This window comes from Hemicordylus capensis, chromosome 17 (genome assembly GCF_027244095.1).
Source record: "Hemicordylus capensis ecotype Gifberg chromosome 17, rHemCap1.1.pri, whole genome shotgun sequence".
Classification (NCBI taxonomy): domain Eukaryota; kingdom Metazoa; phylum Chordata; class Lepidosauria; order Squamata; family Cordylidae; genus Hemicordylus; species Hemicordylus capensis.
Window position 1 is genome coordinate 4,558,476 of NC_069673.1, and position 25,011 is coordinate 4,583,486.

At 52.4% G+C, this 25,011-nt stretch overlaps 1 protein-coding gene across 2 annotated transcripts in view; it reads left to right on the forward strand.

Annotated features, from left to right (window-relative positions):
- ARRDC1 (arrestin domain containing 1) overlaps positions 1 to 23,521 on the forward strand; it is a 31,832-nt gene extending 8,311 nt beyond the window's left edge. Inside the window, exons 2-8 of one of the 2 annotated variants that reach the window (XM_053281627.1) lie at positions 7,535 to 7,645; positions 16,833 to 16,883; positions 17,518 to 17,672; positions 18,541 to 18,720; positions 19,249 to 19,425; positions 20,641 to 21,052; positions 21,861 to 23,521. In XM_053281627.1, the coding sequence (XP_053137602.1) occupies positions 7,535 to 7,645; positions 16,833 to 16,883; positions 17,518 to 17,672; positions 18,541 to 18,720; positions 19,249 to 19,425; positions 20,641 to 21,052; positions 21,861 to 21,925 (1,151 nt within the window). In that variant the 3' untranslated portion in view covers positions 21,926 to 23,521. Of the gene's footprint in view, positions 1 to 7,534; positions 7,646 to 16,832; positions 16,884 to 17,517; positions 17,673 to 18,537; positions 18,721 to 19,248; positions 19,426 to 20,640; positions 21,053 to 21,860 lie in introns of both variants that reach the window. The other variant, XM_053281626.1, reaches the window with a different exon arrangement.
- Positions 23,522 to 25,011: the final 1,490 nt, after the last annotated feature.

A 25,011-nucleotide genomic window follows, 5' to 3' on the forward strand; every position in this document is an offset into this window, starting at 1 on the left:
CTTCCCCTGTGTGCAAATGAAACGATCACACATCCGTCCTCGGTTTGTCTCTGCCTCGGCTTTCTCGGGCTGCCTCCCTGGGAGACTGTGAGTCCCTAGGGGTGCGGGTGTTTCTCCTCATTCCCGTGCCGTTCGCATAGATCAGACACGGGAAGTTAAAGGAGAATATTGTTGTCCTCGACCTCCTAGTTGCTTCAATATCCAATTGCAAAGTATTTTTAAAAGTCTCTGGAAATTGGGGGTGTGTGGAGACAGGAAGTTGCTTCATACTGAGTCAGGACCTTGGTCGTCCCAGGCCAGAATTGTCTGCACTGACTGGCAGCAGCTTCCCCGAGGTTTCAGGCAGGGGTCTTTCCCAGCCCTACCTGATGCTCGACTACTATGGCCCTTCACCCTATATGTCATATTAACCCTTCCCCGACAATTAAGGGACTTCCATATGAAAGCCAAGTGGTAGATCGCTCTTATGAGCAGAGCCACATCTCCCACCCCCACCGCCAAGCAAGAGAACACAGCCGTCTTCCCTCTAACGGATTCCCAGATGTTGTGGACTACAACTCCCAGAATCCCCAAGCCAAAGCTGTTGCAGCTGGGGATTCTGGGAGTTGTAGTCAACAACATCTGGAGATCCTTGTTAGAGGGAACGCGGGAATACAGTAATGCACAGTCGATCCGGGACAGGCGGAACAGAGACCTCCTTAACACAACTTGCGTTTTGGGCGGTATACCGATACGTCAAGATAAATAAATAAATAAATATAAGATAAATAAATATAAGATAAGTATAAACAAATACATAAATTGGGAGCCAGCCTGTAGATTGCTTTCCCCAGGGTGTGATGATGGTCAGGTGGCTTAAACCCCCTTTGGAGGGAGGTTAGACAAATCCATATCCTATCAATAGTTACTTCCTGTGCAGTGGCTGAATGGAGCCTCCCCATTCAGAGGCAGTCTACCTCTGAATCCCAAGCTGCTGGAGGCAGATCTCCACCACGCTCTTGCCTTTCCACACCCGGCTTGTGCGCTTCCCAGAGACATCGGAAGCTGCCTTCTAAAGAGTCAGACCCTTGGTCCCACCTGGCTTAGTATTGTCTTCACAGACTGGCAGCAGCTTCTCCCAGGTTGCAGGCGGGAATCTCTCTCCCAGCCCTATCTCTGGAGATGCTGCTAGGGAAGGGGACTGGGAACCTTCTGCGTGCAAATAATGCCGATGCTCTCCCACCGAGCTCGGGCCCCATCCCCTCAGGGGAAGCTCTCCCAGTGCCCACGCACGGAGTCTCCCATCCAAATGCAAACCAGGGCAGACCCTGCTTAGCAGAGGGGACCATCCCTGCTTTCTGCCACAAGACTGGCTCTCCTCCTGGTCTTCCTCTGGCAGCTCCGTCCACACACACACACACACACACACACACACACACACACACACACACAGTTGTGTTCCTGGGCAGCCACAAGCCAGGCGGGTGGGATGTGGTGAAACTGAGGGGGTTTCAGTCCCCGTTGCTAAGGAACGGTGGATTTCGTTGTGGCAGCCCTTCCGAAACGCCGCATCCATCCCCGTCTCGGCGGGGGGCGCTCCCCCCCCCCCGTGTTCTGCACCCCCTTGGCGAGATTTAAAGTTCTCCGGCCACTCCCCACTGATGGCAAGTCTCTGCCCAGGGGCTCGGGCTGCTTCCCCTCGCCCTTTACTCGCCAGGATGCTGGCTCGGCCCCACAAGCTAAAAATAGGGGTGAGTTTGCACTTGCAGAGTCATGGCTACGGGGAGGTGGAGACTGGAGAACTTGCTTGCTGCCCACAGTACACATGCTTCGTTTCCTTTTCCTTTTCCTTGTTCCAAAATTTAAAAAACACACACACAAAAGAGTGTCTCCTGCCGCTGTGTCTGGTCAAAGGAATGCAGGAAGCTGCTTCCGGCTGAGTCCGGCACTTGGTCCACCTAACTCAGGGTCGTCGGCACTGACTGGCAGCCGCTCCCCAGGGCAGTGGGAAGCCGCCTTCTACTGAGGGGTGGGCAGATTTCCGGCCTGTGAGATGCAATGGATGTTTCTTGTCGAGGGCAGCATATTTACAGCAACGTGTGCCATGCGTTGGGAGAAGGGCTGTGTCTGTCAGGCCACGATACGGCAAATGTCTGACCTAATGTGCATTAGAGTTGCAACGCTTGCCACAAGGGTGTGCAATGCAGGTAGGGCTGGCGGGGAAAGACCCTATCTTGAAATTTTGGAGAGCTGCTGCCAGCCAGTGCAGGCCCTGTCTGAAATTCCTGGGCAGCTGCTGCCGGTCCGTGCAGACAGTCCGGAGCGAGCTGGCCCAGGGCTCTGGCTCGGTAGTAGGCAGCTTGCTTGGCTGCGGCTAGGAGGCTGTATGCCCAATATGAACCGAATTGGGTACAGTTGCAGGGACACCTCAACGGCGTCGTTTGTGACGATGTCATCCGCCCGGATTCAAGATGGCGGACATGTAAACGTTTGAGGCGCAAGTGGGTTAACTTGTGAACTGCTTAACCACTTTGAACCAAATCTGGTACAGCTGTAGGGACACAAAGGGACCCTTCAATGGCATAGTTGCCTGCAACCTTGGAGAAGCCGCTGCCAGTCTGTGAAGACAATACTGAGCTAGAAAGACCAAGGCAGCTTCCTATGTTCCTAGTTTGTGGTGATGCCATCCACTCTGTTCCAAGATTTGTTTGTTTGTTTGTTTGTTTGATTTCTATCCCGCCCTTCCAAAAATGGCTCCGGGCAGTTTACACAGAGAAATAACAAACAAACAAGATGGACCCCTGTCCCCAAAGGGCTCACAGTCTAAAAAGAAACATAAGAGAGACCCCAGCAACAGCCACTGGAGGGATGCTGTGCTGGGGACGGAGAGGGCCAGTTGCTCTCCCCCTGATAAATCTCTCTCTCTCCCCCCTCTCTGCTAATGGGCTTCCTAGGGGCACCTAGGTGGCCACTACAGGAGGCCAGATGCTGTGCCGAATGGGCCACGGCTTGATCCTGGGGAGGGTTCTGGCTTTTCTGAAAGACCTCCTCAACTGAGCACTGCCCAAGCTACAAATTACAGCCCTCACTCCTATCAGGTGCCGAGGGGAAGGTGGAAGGTTCTCTCAACCCTCCTTGATTCTTTGCTGCTTCGGGGGTAGGGAAACACAGCTGGGACTCGGACCTTGTTCCTCGTGGAAAGCAAGGGTGAGAGGAGAGCTGGTCTGGTGGTCGCCAGCATGACTTGTCCCCATAGCTAAGCAGGGTCTGCCCTGGTTGCATATGAAAGGGAGACTTGATGTGTGAGCACTGGAAGAGATTCCCCTCGGGATGGAGCCACTCTGAGAAGAGCAGAAGGTTCCCAGTTCCCTTCTCCTGGGCAGCATCTCCAAGATGTGGCTGAGAGAGACTCCTGCCTGCAACCTTGGAGAAGCCGCTGCCGGTCTGTGAAGACAATACTGAGCTAGATAGACCAGTGGTCTGACTCAGTATGTGGCAGTTTCCTATGTTCTGATGTTCCTATCCAGCTGTTGCAAATGGGAGAATTTTAAGTTGGCGTTCCTATTTGGTCCAACTTGACTTCTTGGCTGTGCCATGTTGAGATGCCAAGCCTCATGGTTTGGACAGCCCCGGGAACTGCCGGCGCAGGCATCCTGTGGTTGCCGAGAGCGGTCTGCAGCATGTGATGTTTCTGGCTGTCACTCCGGTTGTGGTTGAGTGCTTTAGTTTCCCCCGCGGCACAGCTTCCTTGTTTTGGGGGGGGGGGTGAATGATATTACAGACATTCGGTTTGTTCACCCAATGACCTAATGGTTCATCAGTGGCTGCTAAAGATGGGAGCCGAGCCTCCTGATAGCTGGGGCTCTCTCTCCAGCCTTGGGAATGAGAGACCCACCAGAGCTGGAGAAGGCAGTGGGCAGAGAAACAATGCGAAAAGTGTGTGAATGTGAGGGAGGAGGGAGAGAGGGGAAATGAGCCAAACTGGGGTGCAGCCTTGTGACAGGGGGATATTGCCTGGAGAAGCTGGAGAGGAGAGCTGGTCTTGTGGGAGCAAGCATGACATGTCCCCTTAGCTAAGCAGGGTCTGTCCTGGTTGCAGATGAAAGGGAGACTAGACGTGTGAGCACTGGAAGAGATTCCCTTTAGGGGATGGAGCCGCTCTGGGAAGAGCATCGAGGTTCCCAGTTCCCTCCCTGGCAGCATCTCCAAGATCGGGCTGAGAGAGACTCCTGCCTGCCACCTTGGAGAAGCCGCTGCCAGTCTGTGAAGACAATACTCAGCTAGAGGGACCAAGGGTCTGACTCAGTAAGAGGTAGCTGCTACCTCGGTTCCGAACTCCCTTGGCTTAGCTGAAACACATTCTCTACTAAATGGTGTTGTGAATCGACTTCATTTCTCCCCTACCAAGAATAGCACACAACGAAACAATGACGTTGCTAGGATACTACCTAAATCTTAAATAGGATGGTGGTTACTGAGAACTATGAACGGTATCAGATTTCAGTATTGTTTGTTTTTTTGGCTTTCCCCCGCTTCAGATGGGGTTTGGGTTTGTGTGTGTCTGTGCACACACGTAGACCAGCTAGATAATGCAATTTCTTTTGTGTTCTGTTAATGGAACTGTGCCGGGGTGTTTGGTCAGCACCTCAATGTTTTCGGGCTTTGTGGGGGAATTGGCTCCACTTCCGAGGGTCTGTTCCACCAGTTTTAATTTGTACAAACATTTGGACTCAAGAATTGACTGGGCTGAGACAAGGTTATCGTTTCAAAACACAAAGAAGAGTTTTTTTTATTGTCGGGAGGGGTACAAAGAAGAGAGAGAAACAGGAGCTTAGGAAGCTGCCTCCTACTGAGTCAGACCATTGGTCTATCTAGCTCAGTATTGTCTTCACAGACTGGCAGCGGCTTCTCCAAAGTGGGGAGGATGTGGTTCTCCAAATGTGGTTAGATGTAATATTGCTGTCAAAAATCTGTTTAACTACAATGAGGTGTTTGAGCTTTAAAGTCTAATAAGACTACATTTACAAATGGATCAACTGCACTGAGGTGTGTTAGCTTTGAGTCACAATTAAGGATCCAGGCAGACAAGAGAGAGAGAGAGATGGGGCTAGATTTAAGAAAGGGGAGCAGTGATAGTTTCTGGGCTCAAGGAGGGGCTAAGGCTCATATTTGTCATACAAATATTGGTGGATGATGATGAGACCCCAGGATTCCTGGAAGGAGTTGCTCCTCAGCATGATTGGAAGCAAGAGGATTAGGAACATAGGCAGCTGCCATATACTGAGTCAGACCATTGCTCTCTCTAGCTCAGTGTTGTCTGCACAGGCTGGCAGCGGCTTCTCCAAAGTTGTAGGCAGGAATTTCTCTCAGCCCTCTCTTGGAGATGCTGCCAGGGAGGGAACTTGCAACCTAGATACTCTTCCCAGAGCAGCTCCATCCCTTAAGGGGAATATCTCACAGTGCTCACACATCAATATTATTACGAGTTTTCCCTGATAGGGACATAGGCAGCTGCCATCTACTGAGTCAGACCCTTGGTCCATCTAGCTCGGTATGGTCTTCACAGACTGGCAGCGGCTTCTCCCAGGTTGCCGGCAGGAGTCTCTCTCAGCCCGATCTTGGAGATGCTGCCAGGGAGGGGACTTGGAACCTTCTGCTCTTCCCAGAGGGCAATATTTGGTGGAGTCCCAAGTGTAAAGTGCAAGGGACCACACTGGATGATGGAACGGGGGATACTTATACCCCAGTTCCTAGCCTGGGGCAGGATTCCTTCTGCCCTTGCTGTCTGACTAGAAGTCCCAGGCTGGGCCTCCACAGAATGTGATGTGTCTGATCGCTCCTTCCTGGTGCAGCTATGTGGGAATTGCCTTCTGTGTGCAAGGTTGTTTGGGATGGCGGTCCGAGCGTGCGGGTGTGCAAAAGAGCGTCCGTTGCCTGGACGCACTCTCCAATAACTCCCTCCATAATTTTCAGTAGGGGCATCTGTAAGTCTGTGTCGCTGATTTGTTCTCTTTTGTGATGGATGCTTCACTACCTTACCTGCTTTTCTTTCTGCTTGGCATAATTGGCTCATTATGGGAAGCGCCTCTATAGGGCAGCAGCGCTACAGGGAGGTGCCGGAAGGCATCGTCTCATACTGCGCAGGAAGAGGCAATGGTCAACCCTTCCTGTATTCTACCAAAGACAACCACAGGGCTCTCTGGGCCCCACAAGTTGACACCGACTCGGGGGGCACGCTTTACTTTACTCTTGCCGAGAAGTTATGGGGAGTTAAGGCAGTTCACTCGGAGTTCAGAGTGACCTTGTTTGAATATTAACCTGAGTGAGTTAACTTTTGGTCCCTGTAGGGAGGGATATGATCCCTGTTTTGATTGGCTTTGTTGGCAGCCAGATCTAGGGGTGACTAGCCCATTGGCAACTGCATGGCCTGTTCCCATGTATACCCCAAACTGAGAGCTCACATTGCTGGGAAGCTCCTGAGCATATCCAAAGTGCAATCTCCAAGCCTGGCGAGGCAGCTTCAAACAGGAACGTTCCTGGGAGCCGGGCAGCACAAGCACAGCTGGCAACCGTTCCGTCTCGGTTGCTTTAACTTTAGGAAGATACGGCGCTGCCTTTTATACCAAGTCAGACACTTGCTCTATTGACCTCCAGTATTGTCTGCTGGGGATAGGGCCGTAGCGTAGTGGTACAGCCCCTGTTTTGCATGAAGAAGGTCCCAGGTTCACTCCTTGGCGTCTCCAGGTAGGGCTGGGAAAGAGACCCCTGCCTAAAACCTTGGAGAAGCTGCTGCCAGTCAGTGTTGGAAATACTGACCTAGATGGACCAAGGCCCCGATTCGGTGTAAGGCAGCTTAATGCAGATGAGGCTGTACTGGGGGAACCTTTTGCATGCAGAAGGTCCCGGATGCAATCCCTGGTAGCATTTCCAGGTCGGCCTGGGAAAGACTCCTGCCTGAAACGCTGGGGAGCTGCTGCCAGTCAGTGCCAAGCGAGATGGAGCGACGGCTTGACTTGGTTATAAGGCAGCTCCCGATGTCTCTGCACCAGGGCTGCTCCACTTCGGCCCTCCAGCAGATGTTGGCCTACAACCCCCATAATCCCTGGCTATGGGCCACTCTGGCTGGGGATTATGGGAGTTGTAGTCCAAAAACAGCTGGGGGGGGGCAAGTTGAGCAGGCCTGGTCTACACTGACTGGCAGCAGCTCTCCAGGGTCAGTATGGTCTACACACTGACTGGCAGCAGTTCTCCAAAGTTACAGGCAAGGGTCTTTCCCAGGCCTTGCTGGAGATGCTGCCAGGGATTGAACCCGGGACCTCCAGCATGCAAAGCAGATGCTCTCGCACACAGCTATGGACCCTCCCTTATTTTCTTCCAGTCATAACTTTAGACCCGCTGTGCGGTCTGCGCAAAATTCGGCTAAACGGTGTGCCGCGAATGGGCTGCGATGGCTTCTTTTGGTTGACTGCTGTGATTTCTCCCCCACTGGTCCGCCTCTGTTTAATCGCTTGACTGCTGGGCCAACTGAACGGGTCGCTTTCCCTCCCCTCTCCAGCCATCAAGGTGAGCTGCGTGGGGTCCTGTGGGGTGTCCAACAAGATGAACGATTCGGCCTGGACGGTGGAAGAACAGTACTTCAACAGCACCCTCTCTTTGGCAGATAAAGGTACGAGAGATTTTTGGTTTTTTTTAAACATTTATATCCCGCTTTTCCTCCGAGGGGCTCAGAGTGGTGTACATTATGTTTATCCTCACAACAACCCTGTGAGGTAGGTTAGGCTAAGAGATACATGACTGGCCCACAGCCACCCAGGAAGTTTCATGGTTGAATGGGGATTCGAACTCGAGTCTTTCTGGTCCTAGTCCAACACTCAACACTCAATCCGCCTCCGATGCTGGGGCATTGAAGTCCCCGCTGCATCCACAGACCCCCCTCCTCACCCCAAACTGGTGGCAGGCTGAAGGCAGAGCTGGGTGTCAGGTTGCCAACTTCTTTACTGGCCCCTGCTCTTCTTCATTTAACACTAGCTTGAGTCTTGCTGCAGACGCCAACCCCGGCTGTAATGCTTTTCTCTGTGCTATGAAAACTGCTTTCTTTAGGGGTAAAGCACTTTCCCCCAGGCTGTGTGTTGAACTGAATGAGCATTGGCTCCGATTCAGTTCTGTTTCGGATGGCACCACTTTGCGTTGTGTTGTGTTAGAGGCAAAATTGCTAATATTGGCACAGTCTGATAGGACGGTGACACATATTTATGTACTGCTTTTCAGCAAAGTCTTCAAGGTGGTTTCCGTGGAAAAATAAATCCTATTGGTGCCCTATTCCCAGAGGGCTCACAGTCGAAAAGGAAATCTTTTATTATGTTTTCCAAATTTGTAGACCGTCCCAAACTTCTGTCTTAGAGCAATTTTGGTAGACACCAGCGACCATTACTGGAGGGGTGCAGTGCTGGGTGGGTTTTCATATTGTATACAGTGTCGTATCGTATTGCATTGTCTCGTATCGGACTCCAGCCAGTGATTGGTTGGCTGTTTACATGTTTTCCCCTGGTGCTGATGTCACAAACCGTGCTTGTTGTCCAATCTGGTGATGTGCCATATACAGAAAATGCTATGGGGCAGGCTGAAGAGAGCAAGGTTATGACATCTGGATGTGTCAAATGATTTGACCTGGGTGCACGATGCGAGGATAGCTTGCATTGGATCGGAGTGGGATTGGATCTGCTCTCGTCGTCCTTGCACAGTTCTATTTATTTGTTTGCTCCCTCTGGCCATAGCTTAGAATATCTGTGCACGATCCTGACAGCACAGCTGTTGAATGACTCCCACAATTCGCAGCAGCCGGGCGGGTCGGTCTGTAGGCCTGGTTCTGGACTCGGATGGTTCTATGTTGGAACTTTCTCATCTTTTGAATTTTAATGTATTGTGGCTGGATGCTGTCTCCCCCGCCCCCCACTCTTAAGAGCTGCAGAAGCAGCTTGCACGTTTTTATAATTGAGTTTACATCTCGCAGTGGTTTACGATGGGTGCTTTGTAAGCGCCTTGGGGCAGGGGTCTTGGATTTGCTTAGGTGGCTGTCCAAAGCAGCAGCTCTGACAATTGATGCCAGTTTATAACATTTCGTTGCACTTGTGGGATGAGGACTAAAGTTCCACCCTGCACCCGACCTCAGCACTAGGCAGGCCACATCTCTGCGTTCAGTATCTGTGCACAGACACATACTGCGTAATGGTGGATGGGGCTGTATCTCAGTGGTATAGCTCATCTGCTTTGCGTGCAGAAGGTCCCAGGTTCAATCCCTGGCAGCATCTCCCGGTAGGGCAGGGAGACACTCCTGCCTGTAATCTTGGAGAGCTGCTGCCAGTCAGTGTAGACAGTCCTGAGCTAGATCGGCCAGTGGCCTGACTCGGCCAGGCAGCGTCCCGTGCGACACAGAAATCCTTCCTCCGCCCACCCGAGAAGCCGGACATGTTGCAAGCTCATTGTGTTAATGCTCTAACGGTTGCCGGGACCACATCTGTGCCGCCGTTGGATTCCTGTTTGGTGTCTGGCGTGGATCTAAAATATAGGGTGGAAAGCCCATACTCCAGAGGTTGCTTCTAAACGAAGAAAGGCTGCTTTTCGGGGGCTGGCGGGTGCCTTGTCGAAGGGGCAGATAACCCACGGGGCCAGGCCGCGTTGCCTGCCTGAGAACAGTGGAGCTTTGTCGTAAATGTGTGCCAGAGGGAGGGAAGGGTTGGAGCCGAGGAATTTCAGGTGACGCATCGAGAGAGCGAGCCGACAACAGAGGAGGAAGCCGTCGAACCGGACTGGCAGCTTCTGCAGACGGTGGACTTCCAAGCACCAAAAGGGTGGGGGGAGTATTTAGGCAGCTCTTGATCCAAAAGTGTATTCCCCCCCCACCCGCCACTGCAGCGTTTAATAGGCGGCTCTCTGTTCTCTCTGGAAGCTCTCGAGTTCCAGAGAGAAGAAGGGCTAGTAGAAGCCCAGAGCTGTAGATGCTTCATGGTTTGGGAGAAGGCGAACTCGCCCGAGTTGAACTCAGACTGCTGAGCTGCAAAGCAGGCTCGTAAGAGGACCCAGCACATCTCCGGCGGTGTGTACCCCTGCTAACTGAGCAAAGAGGCACCTTTTTAAAATAGTGGTGCTGCTACATTTAGCAGGAGGTGAGCAACTGGCCTTCTCCAGCCCCGGCACAACATCCTTCCAGTGGCTGTTGCTGGTATCTACCTTACATTTCTTTTTAGACGGTGAGCCCTTTGAGCCACCGAAAAACAAGTCATCTGATAATCTTGGTGGGCGGGGAGGCGACACGACGAACAAACGAGGCTCGGTTCTCTCCGTTCTGACCGTGTTTGAGTTCTTCGCCGCCTCCTTGAACTCCGAACGGTGCCCTTGTCCCACGGTGGCCCGGACCGCCTGAGCCCTTGTCCCATGGTGGCTAAGCCTCCAGATGGCTGTCTGGATCCTGGCCCAGTGCGTAGCTTCTCCGCAGCGCCTGGTGCTGGTGGGTGAAATGCTGGACTGGTCTGAGTCACCGGCCCCATGAAGTCCTAAGTCATGCCGAAGGCAGGTGGCAGGTAGGCGTGAGCTGTGAGTCACCTCACCTGACGGTAAATGGTGACGTCAGGAGCTGAAGCCCAGGAGGGGAGGACAGAAGCCCTGTTGACACTCGGCGATTCTGGGTTTCCGGCTTGGCTTGGGAGAAGGCAGCAGGACCCTCGCCCGGCCGTGGAGCCTGCTTGTCTTCTGCTGCAGAAGACCGCAGGCGCAGTCCCTAGCCGTTGCTCCAGATGCCCTGTGGCTTGTTTTTCTTTTAAAGACTGCTTTCCCACCCAAGTTCTTAAGGCAACCCGGAAGAAGTCCGGCGGTGAGAAGCGGGTGTCTGGTTCCCCAAGGGCTCGCCGTTGAAACAACCACCACCGCCAACCACCCGAGCCGGACGCCAGCAACGGCCACGGGTGGGGGATCTAGGGCTGGGGCCGGATAGGGCCAGTTGCTCTCCCCCTGTGGAACGGAAGAGGGCCCCACTTGAAAAGATGCCTCGTTGCCCAGTTGGCAGGGATAACTCCCCACCTGTCGGGCCAGTTGCTCTCCCTTGGCAAAGCCTCAGAGAATATAAAGTCGCTTTGTAAAAGGCCAAGGACGAGGAGAGAGAGAGAGAGAGAGCGGGGGTCCCGGGAGGAAAATCCAAGAGCCGGGAAGAGTCGGCTCCTCCAAGATCTGCCGGGAAAGCTCCCTGCCCTCAACCTCCCGGCTGCTTTATTGTCAAGGAACTTGATCACGGCAGACAAGCGGGTGCACGGCATGGAAATGCTCTGCAGCCAACACATGCATGTTACACGGCTGCCTTAGGCTGGAGGTGAGACGGCCCCCGTCTTGACCCCGCCTCGGCCCGGCTTCGCCGCCTTCCCAGAAGCCCGCACAAAGAAGCCACTGTCTTTTCCCGCACAAAAGCCTTTCCCTGGAGTCTGCCGGCGACTCAAAATATCTCTGAGGAAGTGACGGCGTGCAGGGAGAGGTCAGGTTCCACCTGTAAACAGCTTTCGGCCCATGGCCAGGCGGGCGGGCGGGAAGGGAAAAGCAGAAGTGGGAGGGAGAGAAAGCAGGGAAGGGAAGAGCTCTAAAGATGGAAACAGGGGAAGAGGCACAAGTCTGGCCCTGGCCTGCGGTTCGGAGGGAATTGGGAACCGAAAAGGAGAACCGAATCGGAGGGTCTTCCCCAGGAGGCGAAACGAGACGGCTAATAGAAGATCAGAAAATACTATCCCCAGTAAAAAGGGGATTTGTCTTTGCTTGAGGGCGGTTAATGCGTGGTGTTGCATTAATGTATCAGCATCTGGAAAGGCAAGTCTCTGCCCCAAGGGTCTTACAGTCTAGGAACTGTCACAAGACAACAGAAGAGAGGGGAATTGGAAGCCGGGAGAAATGAGGCAGAGAGAATCCACAGTTATTTCAGTGACAAAAAGAAGGGGGATATCTTCTTCTCCAGCGAAAAAGCCGAGCTGAAGTTTTTTTACAAATTCATTCCGTCCTTTGCATAATATACTATTGGATAATTTGGGATCCTGTGTGTACATAACACACAATGTTTGGGATGCGGTGTTCCCTTTAAGAGGGACTCCCAGATGTTGTTGACTACAACTCCCAGAACCCCCAGCTGCAGTGGCTTTTGCTTGGGGTTCCTGGGAGTTGTAGTCAACAACATCTGGGAATCCCTGTTAGAGGGGACACTGTTTGGGGAGTGCAATTGGGATAACCAGGGATCCACATGATTATTCTGCAGTTAAAAGGCTGTTGCCTTAAATGACCTGAACCGTTCTCATAAAGCGGGTCTATCCATCGCTTCCTTTTTATGGTCCGCTTTTCTGAACTGACTGCTTAGTTCTGTGATTCAGTGCATTGGTTCTCCTTGCCTTTTTCGTTGGCTGTTGTTAACCACTCTGAGAGTTACTGGGCTAGAAAAAAAGCATAGCAGGAACCAGTTCAACGTGTGCATGTGCACGCACGCACACACAGCATCAAGAGCCCAGAGCAGACACTGTCCTTGAACGCAGACAGACATTCAAGGAAACTTTGTGGCAGGGAGAAATCAGAAACCTAAGGAGCTGCCTTATACTGAGTCAGACCTTTGGTCCATCTAGTTCAGGACTCACTACACTGACTGGCAGCAGCTTCTCCATGGTTCCAGGCAGGAGCCTTTCCCAGCCCGACCTGGAGATGCTGCCAGGGAGTGAACCTGGGACCTTCTGCACGCAAAGCAGATGCTCCACCACTGAGCTATGGCCCCATAAAGCACAGTGCTCATTTGTTGTCTCCCCTCCAAATGGAAACCAAGGTGGACCCTGCTTAGCAAAAATTGATGCTCGCTACTGCATGGCCAGCTCTCCTCTTCCCAAGGACAAGCTCTGGCCCATTGTGTGCAGAGTGAGCATTTTAACATGCTTGGTTAAAAGGCAGTTACAAGACACAGAACACCCACCCCACACCAGATTTCTGCAGCTCCCCAAGAGGAAAACCGGTCCTTCTGCAAGCTACGGTTTGCTTGAGCCGTCTCTGAAAAGTGTTCCTTGGAGACGGAACTGGCACCTTTTGGGTTCTGCCTGCCACAGCAGTACTAAAGGTAAAGTGGTGTCGCCCAGTTGGTGGCGATTCGTGGCGCCCACAGACAACTCGTGGTTGTCTTGGGTAGAATACAGGAGGGGTTGACCATTGCCACCTCCCGCGCAGTATGAGATGCTGCCTTTCAGCATCCTCCTCTGTTGCTGCAGGCTGAACTTCTCGCTCCCTAGGCAAGTTACTTCCCAGCGTCATTTCCTGGACTACCGTATTTATCCCAATACAAGAGGACTCTGAAGATGACCCTCCTGTTTCTAATATCAAAGATTTTTTTTTGGGTGGGATTAGTCTTGGATTCAGGTCAATACAGGTAATTGGGGTCTGGGGGTGGTCAGTCCGGATTAGTCGAGGGTCCCGAAAACCGAGGCCAAGAGCACAGGCGCAAAAGTTGTAGAAGCGCGTCCTCCGAGCATAACACGTGCCACTTTTGGGACACGGAATGTGGACGACGCAGTGAGTGTGGACCACCACTGCACAACCCGCTCTTTGGCATACGGAAAGTTACTTTCCTGCCTGGGATCACGCCGCATAGCCCCAGGACAGCGCTCTGTGAGAGCGGAAAGAAGAACCAAGAGGGTGAAAACTCCGGTTCCGTGAACGCGGTCCAGAAAATCCCAACTCCGGAATATCGGGATCTGGGGGTGGGCGGGGCAGGGGGAGAGAGAAACACCAAGGTTTCTCTGTCGCTGAAGGCGAGAGGCTTGGGTTCGAGGGGAAACAAGGACCCCCCCCCCCACAAGGCTGTTCACGTTCCACCCTCCTTATCTGATCCTGCAAAGCTGTGGCAAGATTGATCCACCTGCTCTCTCTTTCTCTCTTATGCAGCCTTCCTATCTTGTGGTTCCTAGAGCCTGGGGCTATATTTACAATCTTAAGAAGATTTGGGGAACGGGTCCGCCTCGGGTCTCTTGGGCAATTGGCCACAGGAAGAGCCTTGCCAGATCAGGCCCAAGGCCTCTCTGGTCCAGAGTCTCGTTTCCCCACAAAGACCCACCAGATGCCTCCGGGAAGCATCGGAAGACAGAGGCATGCCCTCTCCCCTGCAAAGGCCCTGGGTTCCATCCCTGGCAGCATCTCCACATAGAGCTGAGAAAGACACACACACACTGTTTGCAACCTTGGAGAAGCTGCTGCCGGTCTGTGCAGACAATGCTGAGCTAGATGGAGCGAGGGTCAGACTCGGTACCAAGCAGCGTCTGTTTCCTGCTTTTTCAAGGAATTTTTTCGGGGGTGTTTCTAGGCATGGCCGCCTTTGGGATCAAATTGATGTCACTGGCACAGCCTGGGTTGCCTCCCTTCTTCCGCCAGCCCAGGAACCATGCCTCCGGGCCTGGCTCAATACTAGAAGAGTGCTGTGTTACCTGACGGCTTGCCCTCGCCAACCTTGTGTGTGCCGTCGGGCTTGATAAAGGTGTGTGTGTGTGGGGGGGCAGAATCTCCCTCTTCCACCTGGGAGTGCCCAATTTCATACAGGCGGTGGGACAGAGGCCAAGTTTCCATCGCCTTGAATGCGGCCCCCGTCTGGCCTTGCCAGCGAACTCTAGGACGGGATTGTGTTCGAACAATGTTGGGGCAATCATTCCGGGCTTCGGTGGGGTCAGGTTTCAGAGGGCAGGGAAGAAACCTGCTTAACAAGCTGAAGCATCGCAGGAAGTATACACAATGGCACCGCCAGGCCAAGGGAGCTTCTCTTTGCTAAACCACCTGGTGTGTTTGCTAGGGCGGGGAAGAAACAACAAGAAGAGACCCACCACCCGGTGAGGGTCAAGGTGTGTTCAAACCACACTGCTGTTGTGGAGGAAGTTCCTGGAAGAGGAAGATCACTTTTCTGAAGCACGGTTAATATAGGAAGCGGCTGCCTCTGGAGTCCGACCCTCCGTCCAGCTCACTCAGCCGTGCCTACCCAGACTGGCAGCAGCTTCCCAAGGTTTCAGATCGTCTTTCCCAGCACGACCTGGAGACACTGCTGCCAGGGATGGAAACGGGCACCTTGTGCATGCAACGTGCAAAGCAGGGGCTCTACCACTGAGCAACGCTGCTGTCTTCAAGAAGATCTATGACACTGTCATTGGGCTGTCCCAGTGATCGCCTTATTTGGTGCCAAGATTGGCCTGGCGTCTTCAGCAAATCAGCGTTCATCTCCAGGTAACAGAGTGGTGCCCAGTCCTGCTGTATCGTAATTCCCGCTAACTGGGCTAAGAGGCCCCTCTTCAAGTGGAGATTCTTTTGCATTTCACAGGGGGAGAGCAACTGGCCCTATCCGGCCCATGATTCTGTATCCAACCCAAGATTCTTGGCAACTGCTCACCTGCCCATCAATCACACCCCCTTGCTAATATCCTCCTCCATTGCACGACCCTTGGATAAGAATTGCCCCAGCAGCCCAACCATTTTTCCTAGTTAATTTCAGGACTGGAGACGCCTGGCTTTCGGTGTCGTCGTACCTAACGTGGGTTCTGTATCTTCTCCACGCCGCCTTGGAAGCTCTGAACTTCCGGCAGAAAGTTACGTTGCGGGCGTACTACATAGCGGGGTCCCATCCTGGTGTCGCGGTGGTCCAAGGAGACGTGGCGTTCCGTTCCAGCAGAATGAATCCTTTTTGCAGACGGAATCCCAGAGTGGAACTTGAAAGCCTTCGGTCCTTCAGCGGCTAGTTGGCCTGTGTTCTGAGCCTTGAGTCGCTTGAGAAATTCATCTGGTGGCGGTCACGCTTGGTTGTGCTCTGTTTTGGATTAATGCTGAGAGGGGCGGAGTGGTCGAAATCCTGTGCGTGTGTTGATTCAGCTTTCCAGAACTGGGTGGGATTTGCCCATTTTAAGCCTGTGCACTGAAGTGGGACACTGTTTTGCATTTCCCACTCGGTGGGTGGCTGAGTTGCAGAACGGCCCGGGGAAAAAACCCTGAGATTTCCATCGAAATGCTGCACTGTAGTAGCGGATATGGCTGATAAGTGACATTTGGTCTCCACCTTGTGGCCAGATGGGGTATAACACCTCCAGGTTGTTTTCTTTTCTAATATTGAGTTGTGGGGAACTGTGCTCAGTCTTCTGTCTCCTCCTTGGGGGAATTTTCCTTCCTCCCCCCTGTAGCCCTTACATGCAGTAAAACATACCAAACCTTTAGGAAAACGAGCAGAGTGCCTGATACTTCATGGACTCAGCTGGACAGGGAACCACAAGAAGCTTAAAGAGAGCCAGCATAGCGTATTGGTTAGAATGTTGGACTAGGCCTGGGGAGACCCGAGTTCGAATCCCCATTCAACCATGAAATTCACTGGGTGGCTCTGGGCCAGCCGTGTATCTCTCAGCCTAACCTACCTCACAGGGTTGTTGTGAGGATAGACATAACCATGTACACAGCTCTGAGCTCCTCGGAGGAAGAGCGGGATATCGATGCAATAAATAAAAAAATTAAAATAAACATGTGCAGATTTATTTTTACCTTGTAGCTCTTGACGTCCCTGCAGGAAAATGGATCTTTGCCAGGCTGAAAATGAGGTGGTGTAGGCATGCATGGCTGCGTTCTATATTTTCTACAGACATGGCCAGCTCTTTCATTTCCCCAGCATCTGTTTCTAAAATTACCTGGGATTTGCATGTCAAGAGCCCACATATTGGCGGGGTAGAATCCAGCCCCACCTCTTTACTGGAAGAAATAACCAGACAGACTTAATTCCCAGTGTGCTGAGGACTTGTTTGTTTCCAGAACTTTAATGATTTATTTTTGGTGTTTTTCAGGGGTGCTGACGGCTGGTGAGCACACCTTTCCTTTCCAGTTCCTGTTGCCAGGTATGATGGAATCTCTTCCCTTATCGGAACCGTCTCCCCTTGCCTAGTTTTTAGAGTGGCAAAAAAGGGGGGAAGGTCCTCTTTAAGAGCTGTGTGGTGCACTCTTTTGAAAAGGGGTTTACAGAAATAATAATATAATATATATATATGGCAAGAGGAAAAAGCCATGTATTGTGCAATGGCAAATTATAACCCCGATGAATGAGCCACTGTGTTTTTTTGAATGGCTTGCCACTTCTAGTCTGGGGTAAGGGCTCTCTCTCTCTCTCTCTCTCTCTCTCTCTCTCTCTCTCTCTCTCTCTCTTTTTTCTGGCAACCAAAGAGACTTTTGGTTCTGGGTTCACTGTTCTCTCTAAAAGGTATTCCCAGATAGGAACATAGGAAGCTGCCATCTACTGAGTCAGACCCTTGGTCCATCTAGCTCAGTATTGTCTACACAGACTGGCAGCAGCTTCTCCAAGGTTGCAGGCAGGAGTCTCTCTCAGCCCTGTCTTGGAGATGCTGCCAGGGAGGGAACTTGGAGCCTAGATGCTCTATGTGCTGGCTTGTCTGTATACAGCTTGTAGGGTGGGGTGCAAACGGCGTGGTATTTCACCGTGTTCCTTGTCTCTTTCCTGCCCTCCCTGGAAACCAGCGTCTGCTCCCACGTCCTTTGAAGGCCCCTTCGGGAAGGTCTTGCACCAGGTCAAAGCCGTGATCGAGACGCCTCGCTTTTCCAAGGACCACAAGTGCAGCAAAGTCTTCTACGTCCTCTGCCCACTGAACCTGAATGATATCCCCGAAATTGAGGTAAGGAGTGAGCCGTTGGCCGTGCTCGTCTTGCTTGGGTGTGTCCTTGCGGCAATGAATTTGGACCTTAAAAAAACTGCCCTGCTCCTGCATAGTCAGAGACACATCTGGGAGTCCTTGTGGGTAATTCTGGGAATCAGGTAACGGAATCAGACACATCACTAATTCTCTTTCAGTGGCGGTTACCACAAGCCAGGCCTGCTCCACTTAGCCCCCGCCCCCGCCCTTTTTGGACTACAACTCCCATAATCCACAGCCACAATGGCCAATAATCAGGGATTGTAGGCCAACATCTGCCGGTGAGCTGAAGTTGAGCAGCCCTACCATAAGCAAATGTTCAAGTTGATATTATATTTGCCCACTGGCAAGAGAACATCTCCTACTCCAAGGCCATATTTGTATACATCTCAAAGGTTAAAGACAGTGTCTGCAAAACTAGTTTTAGTTTTTGTTGGTCTTAAAAAAAAAAATACATCTGATTCCGTTGCCAATGTGTCTTGCCTGTTTCTGATTCCGTTACCGACTATCTATAACACTTGAGAGTTTTGTAAAAATGGGAGGCAGCTTCCTACGCTTCTGCCTGCCTTCTGCCTGCCCCTTCCGACTAACCCCTTGGTGAGTGCAAAATGTGTCGTAATTGTAGTCAATTACACTCTGACTCGCTTGGTGGTTAGTATGAAAATTGGAGTTAGGTCATGTGTTTTGTACGCACAATTTCTCGCTTGGCGGCTGTTTCGTATAGTGATAATTCACTATGTGAAGCTGGCTGTTGACCCTAACAAAGATCCGATCCGATCCGATTCACTTCCTGGTGGCTAGTGGCTATTCTCCTCCCGAGCCAAAACCATGCCTTGCTTCCCTACAGCAGCCGAACACCACGTCTCTCACCAAGAAATTCAGCTACAAGCTTGTGAAAAGCGGCAACGTGGTCCTGACGGCCACCACGGACCTCAAGGGCTACGTCGTCGGGCAAGTCATCCAGCTGCGGACGGACATCGAGAACAAATCTGGCCGCGACACCAGCACCATTGTGGCCAGCCTCATCCAGGTAACAGGCTCAGCTCTTGACGGTGTGGGGAGCTGGGAATTCTGGGGGTGGCGATTGGGGTGTGTGTGTGTGTGTCTGTCTGCATTGGGCCCCCTGAACTTGTGGCCTCTTTGACTTCTGAGATAGTGGCCTTCAGGGCTCCAGCTCCCAGCTTCCTTGTATTCCAATTCAATATTTGTATTGTTCCGACTGTTTTGTGTTGTACGGCAGAATGGTCCACTGCCTTGTGATTTTAACAACCTGACATTCAGTCTTTAAATACACTGACTGGCAGCAGTGCTTCAGGGTAAGGATTGCCTACCCAGACTGGCAGCGGCAGCTCCCCCAGAGGTTTCGGTCAGTTCTTTCCGAGCTCTCCCTGGAGATCCTGCCGTTGTTCAAACCAGGGTTTGGGTGTGTGCAAAGCAGCGGGGGCTACCAGGGAGCAGCATCCAACGGACGTCTCGAGCAGTTACAGATGCGGCGTGGACACGTGGCCGGAACCAGGAACGGCAGTTCTTGATCGCCCCTCTTTTTGTTCCCTCCCAGAAAGTGGCCTACAAATCCAAGCGTTGGATTTACGACCTGAGGACCATTGCGGAGGTGGAAGGCTCGGCTGTGAAGGCGTGGAAGCGCGCCGAGTGGAAGGAGCAGATCCTCGTTCCAGCCTTGCCTCAGTCCATCCTGCAGGGCTGCAGCCTGATCCACATTGACTACTACATCCAGGTGAGGGCACCCCCTTGCTTCCCCCTCTTTCCGGCATCCCCCTTGCTTCCCCCTCTTTCCGGCATCCCCCTTCTCCCTGCTTCCTAGGGTTGCCATATTCTGGCTTTTCAAACCTGGGGGCCTAATTTGCAAATTATGTAAATTGGCTTGAAAATAATCTTTGAGCAGGATTGTGACTGCACGTTTTGCTCCCTAACTCCACTTCTACAAGGGCTAGAGCTTAGCTTTTTTTTTTTTTAAAAAAAGAAAGCTGATATCTGGGCAAATCTGGCTGAGATGCTTAAAATCTGGGTGAAACCTGGAATTCTGGGGGGCATGGCAACTTGGGAACGATCCTCTCCACCTGGTGCCAGGGGACGGTGCAGAGAATTCAGCTTTGGTCAAAGCTTTGCACAGACCCCATTAAAAAATGTGTCAAGGGGCCACCCTTAGGGGTGACAGGGGCCTCTACCAGCTCCCGGGCCTTTAAAATGAAGAGTACCGTTCCCATCAGAGATGCTTCCTTGTCCCAGAAGGGCTCACGAATGGCAAAGAACCGGTCACTGCAAAGATGCCACACACCGCCGACCGTGTCAACATTTCCCGCTGGGCTGTCCACCATGACCGCAAGTCCGCTCTCCTGGTTAGGCACCAACAGGCGAGATGTAGAAGAAGAGGCAGGCCTGACTTCAGGACTGGGGGGCCTCAAGGCTGTGAGAACAGGCCCCAGGCTGCCGTGGGTCTTCCCCGTTCCTGGGGCATCTTGGGGAGTGAAGACAACCCCACAGGGCCTAGCCCATCCCCTTCCGTGCTTAACACGCCAAGCGAAACGCGGCCCTGCCATTGACTGAGATTTCAGTTGACGGGGCCTTTCCGGTGGTGGCCCCTCGGTTCTGGAATGCCCTCCCGGAAGAGCTTTGCCAGGCTCCCTCCCCCCAAGTTTTTTTTTTTTTTTAAAGCTCCTAACACTCATCCCTTCAGAGAGGCCTTTTAATGTTGCGGCTTGTACCTGATGGATTTTAAGTCCAGTTTTAATTGGGTCCTCTCATTGATGAACTTCTAATATTGTCTTTTGCATGATCCATTCTTATTGTTAACGTTTACTGCTCGGCTACTGTCGTCGTAAGCCACTCCGAGCGCTGGAGGGGAGGGATGTACATATTCTAAACTAATCGCCATGCAAACGAAATTCAGTCTTGGCTGCTGTTTTTTCCTCCCCTCCCCTCTTCTCGATAGGTTTCCCTCAAATCTCCAGAGGTGTCCGTCGCTCTCCCAATCTACATTGGCAACATCGCCGTGAACAGAGTCCCTCTCAGCCCGTCCCGATCGGCCCCCCACATCCCCTCGCCTGTGGTCCCGAGCGCCCCCCCGGAAGACGAAGAGGCTGCCGGCCCCGTCCACCCCATGGACAACATCTCCATCCCCACGAAGAGCCACTCCCAGCAACAGCCGTTCAGCTACGCCCCCGGCTTGAGCTTCCAGGACGCGCGGCTGGACTCGGAGCAGGGTGCCTCCCCCAACCACCCCACGCTCTGCCTGTCGACGGGGGCGACGGTCCCGTATTATGCCGAGGGCACGGTCGTGCCGGTCCCCACGGCCGGTTCTCTCATCTTGCCGCCGGAGTACAGCACCTGGGGCTATCCGTATGGTAAGTCTGTCGACTGCTCCCAAGGGTTGCGGCCCACTTGGCGGGGTCATCTGAGGGGGCTCCGCTCCGGGTGCCGACAATGAGGGAGGCTCGGCTGCCGTGCACGCGGGGTGGGGCCTTCTCGGTGGCTGCCCCCAGACTCTGGAATGCTCTCCCGGTGGCTCTTCGGTCTCCATCGTGAAATCTTGGCTTTTTACCCAGGCCTCTATATGATTGTCTCTACTGCTGCTGCTTTGTATTTCGTAGGGTTATATTGTGCTTGTATCTTAAACCTTTTCGGTCATATTTATGTTTTTTATGTTCCAGCTTAATATTTTAATGGGGTCATTTTTGTCGTCTTGTGTTAATTTTTCTGTGTGATCCGCCTTGGGATTGTTTTAATGAAAGGCGGTATATATATATTTAACAATGAATAAATAAATAAAATAAATAAATAAAATTAAATACGGGGCAGAGGATCTGCTTTGCAGGCGGAAGGTCCCCGGTTCAATCACTGGCAGCATCTCCAGGTAGGGCTGGGAAATCCCCTTGTCTGCAGACTCCGAAAGCTGCTGCCAGTCGGTGCTGACAACGCTGAACTAGATGCCCCCAGTGTCTGACTCAGTAGGAGGCGCCTTCAGCCCAACCTGTAGGTGCTATGGAGAGGCTGTTGTTTGGAAGGGCTGCCTTATGTTTCTTTATGAGTCCGAGAGCCCCTGCGGGGACAGGGAACCCCCTTCTTTTGGCTAAGAAACCCACTCGGAGAACGTTTATCCAGGTGTGATCTCAACAGGAGGTTCAATCCTGCTCTCCATTTCTCCTTTTCCAGAGGCTCCCCCATCCTACGAACAGAGCTGTACCGGCGCCAACTCCAGCCTTAGCAACGGCAATTAGTCTTGGGCTCGTCCGGGCCGATTCGGGAGCCGATTCGGGATTCTTGGGCTCGTCCAGGCCGATTCGGGAGCAAGGACGGCCGAGAAGTTATTGCCTGGAGGGCGGTCTCTTCGCAAACTCCCCGGCCACCGCCCAGCTGCCTTTGTGGATGCCTTGCGGAATGGTCTCTGTCCTTGTACTGTCCGACTTGCTGCTGTACTATCTGAACACCCGTGATGCCTTATTCTGAGCCGCGAGGGAGTTTTGTACAGATGGGCGTGGATTCTTTCTCACTCTCTCTGTGTGTGTGTGTGTGTGTGTGTATGTTTCTGTGTCTTTCTGGAGTCGCACTCCTTCTTCGTGGTGTGCGTGCGTGGATGGGTACGCCCGGGTCCGAATTGGTTACCTTTTAAATTTACATTTCAATTGGAGCAGAAAACTGTCCGCTCCCATCCAGGAGTCAACCAGACGAGTGCACCCTGTTCCGGTAGGGCGCCCCCGGAGACTAGAGCAGGTACTGCCGAAGGATCGCGTCCCCGCGTTGGGGAGTTCCCGCAGGAAAACCTAGCAGAAGACACTGACCCTTCAGCGACAAGGCTCCCCTCTCACGTGGCGCCTGGGTCAGCCCTGGTTTTGGAGTCCGTGCACAGGCGTGTGAGGAAGATGGCGTGGGCGTCTCGGTGCCGGGGAGTGACTCTCCGAAGGGCAAGCCAATCCTGCCGTGAACAAGGTGCTCAGCCGCTTTGAGCCAGCCTTGGGTGGGAACGCCTTATATGACTTTTTTTCCTCCATGGCCGCCTTAGCCGATTGAGTCTTGCAAGGATAGAAATGGGCAGGTTGGTCCAGGCCAGAAAGAGACGCACCTCCGAGGCACTTTGGATTACAGGTGCTTGTAGCAGCGCTTCCTTCCTTCCTTCCTTCCTTCCTTCCTTGCTCATCTCCCCACCCCACCACTAAAAAAAACCTCTGCAGCTTTGGACGGGCTGGAAACTTCTGACAATCACCTTTTGAGGCCTGACTGCTACCTCTGACTTCTCTCCCAAGGAGCAGGCCTGGATTATGGGAGCAGCACTTTTTAAAAGGAAAAAAAAGAAAATGTCCTTGTTGTAAAAGAGAGATCTTAAAGCTTGGGGTTGTTTTTTTTTCAGAGCGTGGAGGCTGCCCAGTGGCTTCCGGCCAAGAGAATTCCGTTGGCCGCTCTCTGTCTGGTTCCGTAAGCGGAAGTCCCTTCTGCCACTTTTCCAGCATGGCACCTTTTGAAAACGAGTCGGCCTGTTAGAGAGGCCCGTGTTGCGGCTACGGAGCTAGCAACGTCCTGGGGCTCAAAGGAATTCTGAGGGTCGGTTTCTGACTTGAGCCCCCTGTGACGGCACGGGGCCATCTGCCCACTACCGCTTTCCGGGACCGAAAACTTTCTGCTCGCCTCGCTTGCTGAGCTCCCGGCTGTTGGGCGGTCAAAACGATACGGAGACAAAGGTTCACTCTCCTGCACCTATAGGATGACTAGGTCTTTCTTTTCCCCTTCCCTCTCTGTCCATGTGTCTTTTGATCAATTTTAATGGTGAAAATTTCAAACACAAATTTTAATGTATTTAATAAATTATTCTGAGAAAAGCGGATGGCTTCCTGTGAGTGGTTTTGTGCCGTTTTCTTCTTTGGCCTTGTCCGTTTCCGTCAACCAGGGCTGCACAATGTGGGTCCCCCGGCTGTGGTTGGACTACAACTCCCCATCATTCCCAGCCACAGTGGCCAATGGGGGTGATGGGGTTTGTAGTCCAGAAGCCGAAGGGCTGGAATTGCTCTGCCTTTAAATCTGCCCCCAGAGCTTTAGTGGCTCCAGATCCTTTGGGGTGCTTGACCCTTCATAACATAACATGTTTACGCTCCAGTTCATTGTGGTCAAAAACCAGCCAAAAGAAGAAAGTACACAAATTGACAAAGGTTGTGTGTTGGGTATCTAGTATATAGATACACCTATATTGGGCAGCACCAGTGATCTAGGAAGATGCTGAAAGGCATCATCTCATGTTGAGCGGGAGATGGCAATGGTAAACTCCTCCTGTATTCTACCAAAGATGACCACAGGGCTCTGTGGGTGCCAGGAGTCGACACTGACTCGACACTGACTCCCTCAACTTTGGTAAGAGGGTGCAGGGCACTGCACCGAAATGCTAAAGAGGTCATGTTATATCTTTCGTTGCTGAGATGGAGAGTGTGGCTTGTCCATGGGCATTTCAAAGTTAGCGGCAGAGAAAAGATCCAATGGGAAATTCGATTCATCGCCCAGTTTCTTGGCCTCATACTGCAAGTTGGATGCCGCATGTGTATTATTTAATTTAATTTTTCTGTACTGCCAGTCATTGGATGTAGACCCCAGTGGGTGCAGACCGTTGAAAGCTATTCCAACAAGTTAGGAACACAGGAAGTTGCCATATACTGAGTCAGACCCTTGGTCCACCTAGCTCAGTGATGTCTACCCAAACGGGCAGCGGTTTCTCCAAGGTTGCAGGCAGGAATCTCTCTCAGCCCTATCTTGGAGATGCCGCCAGGGAGGGAACTTGGAACTTTCTGCTCTTCCCAGAGCAGCTCCATCCTTTAAGGGGAATATTTTATAGTGCTTACACATATAGTCTCTCTTTTATATGCTACCAGGGCGGACCCTGCTTAGCTAAGGGGACAAGTCATGCTTGCGACCACAAGACCAGCTCTCTTCCTCTGAAAAACCATTTTGAAAGTTGAAAGCATGTCTGTGTGTGCTGAAGAGCCCTTGTGGCAATGGAGCTGGTCATGCATTCGATTCAAGCTTCTGGAAAAACTAAAGTCAATCTTTGGGCTCCATGAAAAGAGAACTCTGTGATTCGTACATAAAAGTGTTATCAATTGCATGACCAGACCTCGTTCTACTGATGGTCGCCATGAGGCGAGGCAAGGATCTCGAAAGAAGTGACTGAAGCCTGGGCCTCTGGAAAGGGAGGAGGGCTGGCCTTGTGGTCGCAAGCGTGACTTGTCCTTTGCTAAGCAGAGTCTGCCCTGGTTTGCATTTGGATGGGAGACTAGATGTGTGAGCATTGTAAGATATTCCCCTCAGGGGATGGAGCTGCTCTGGG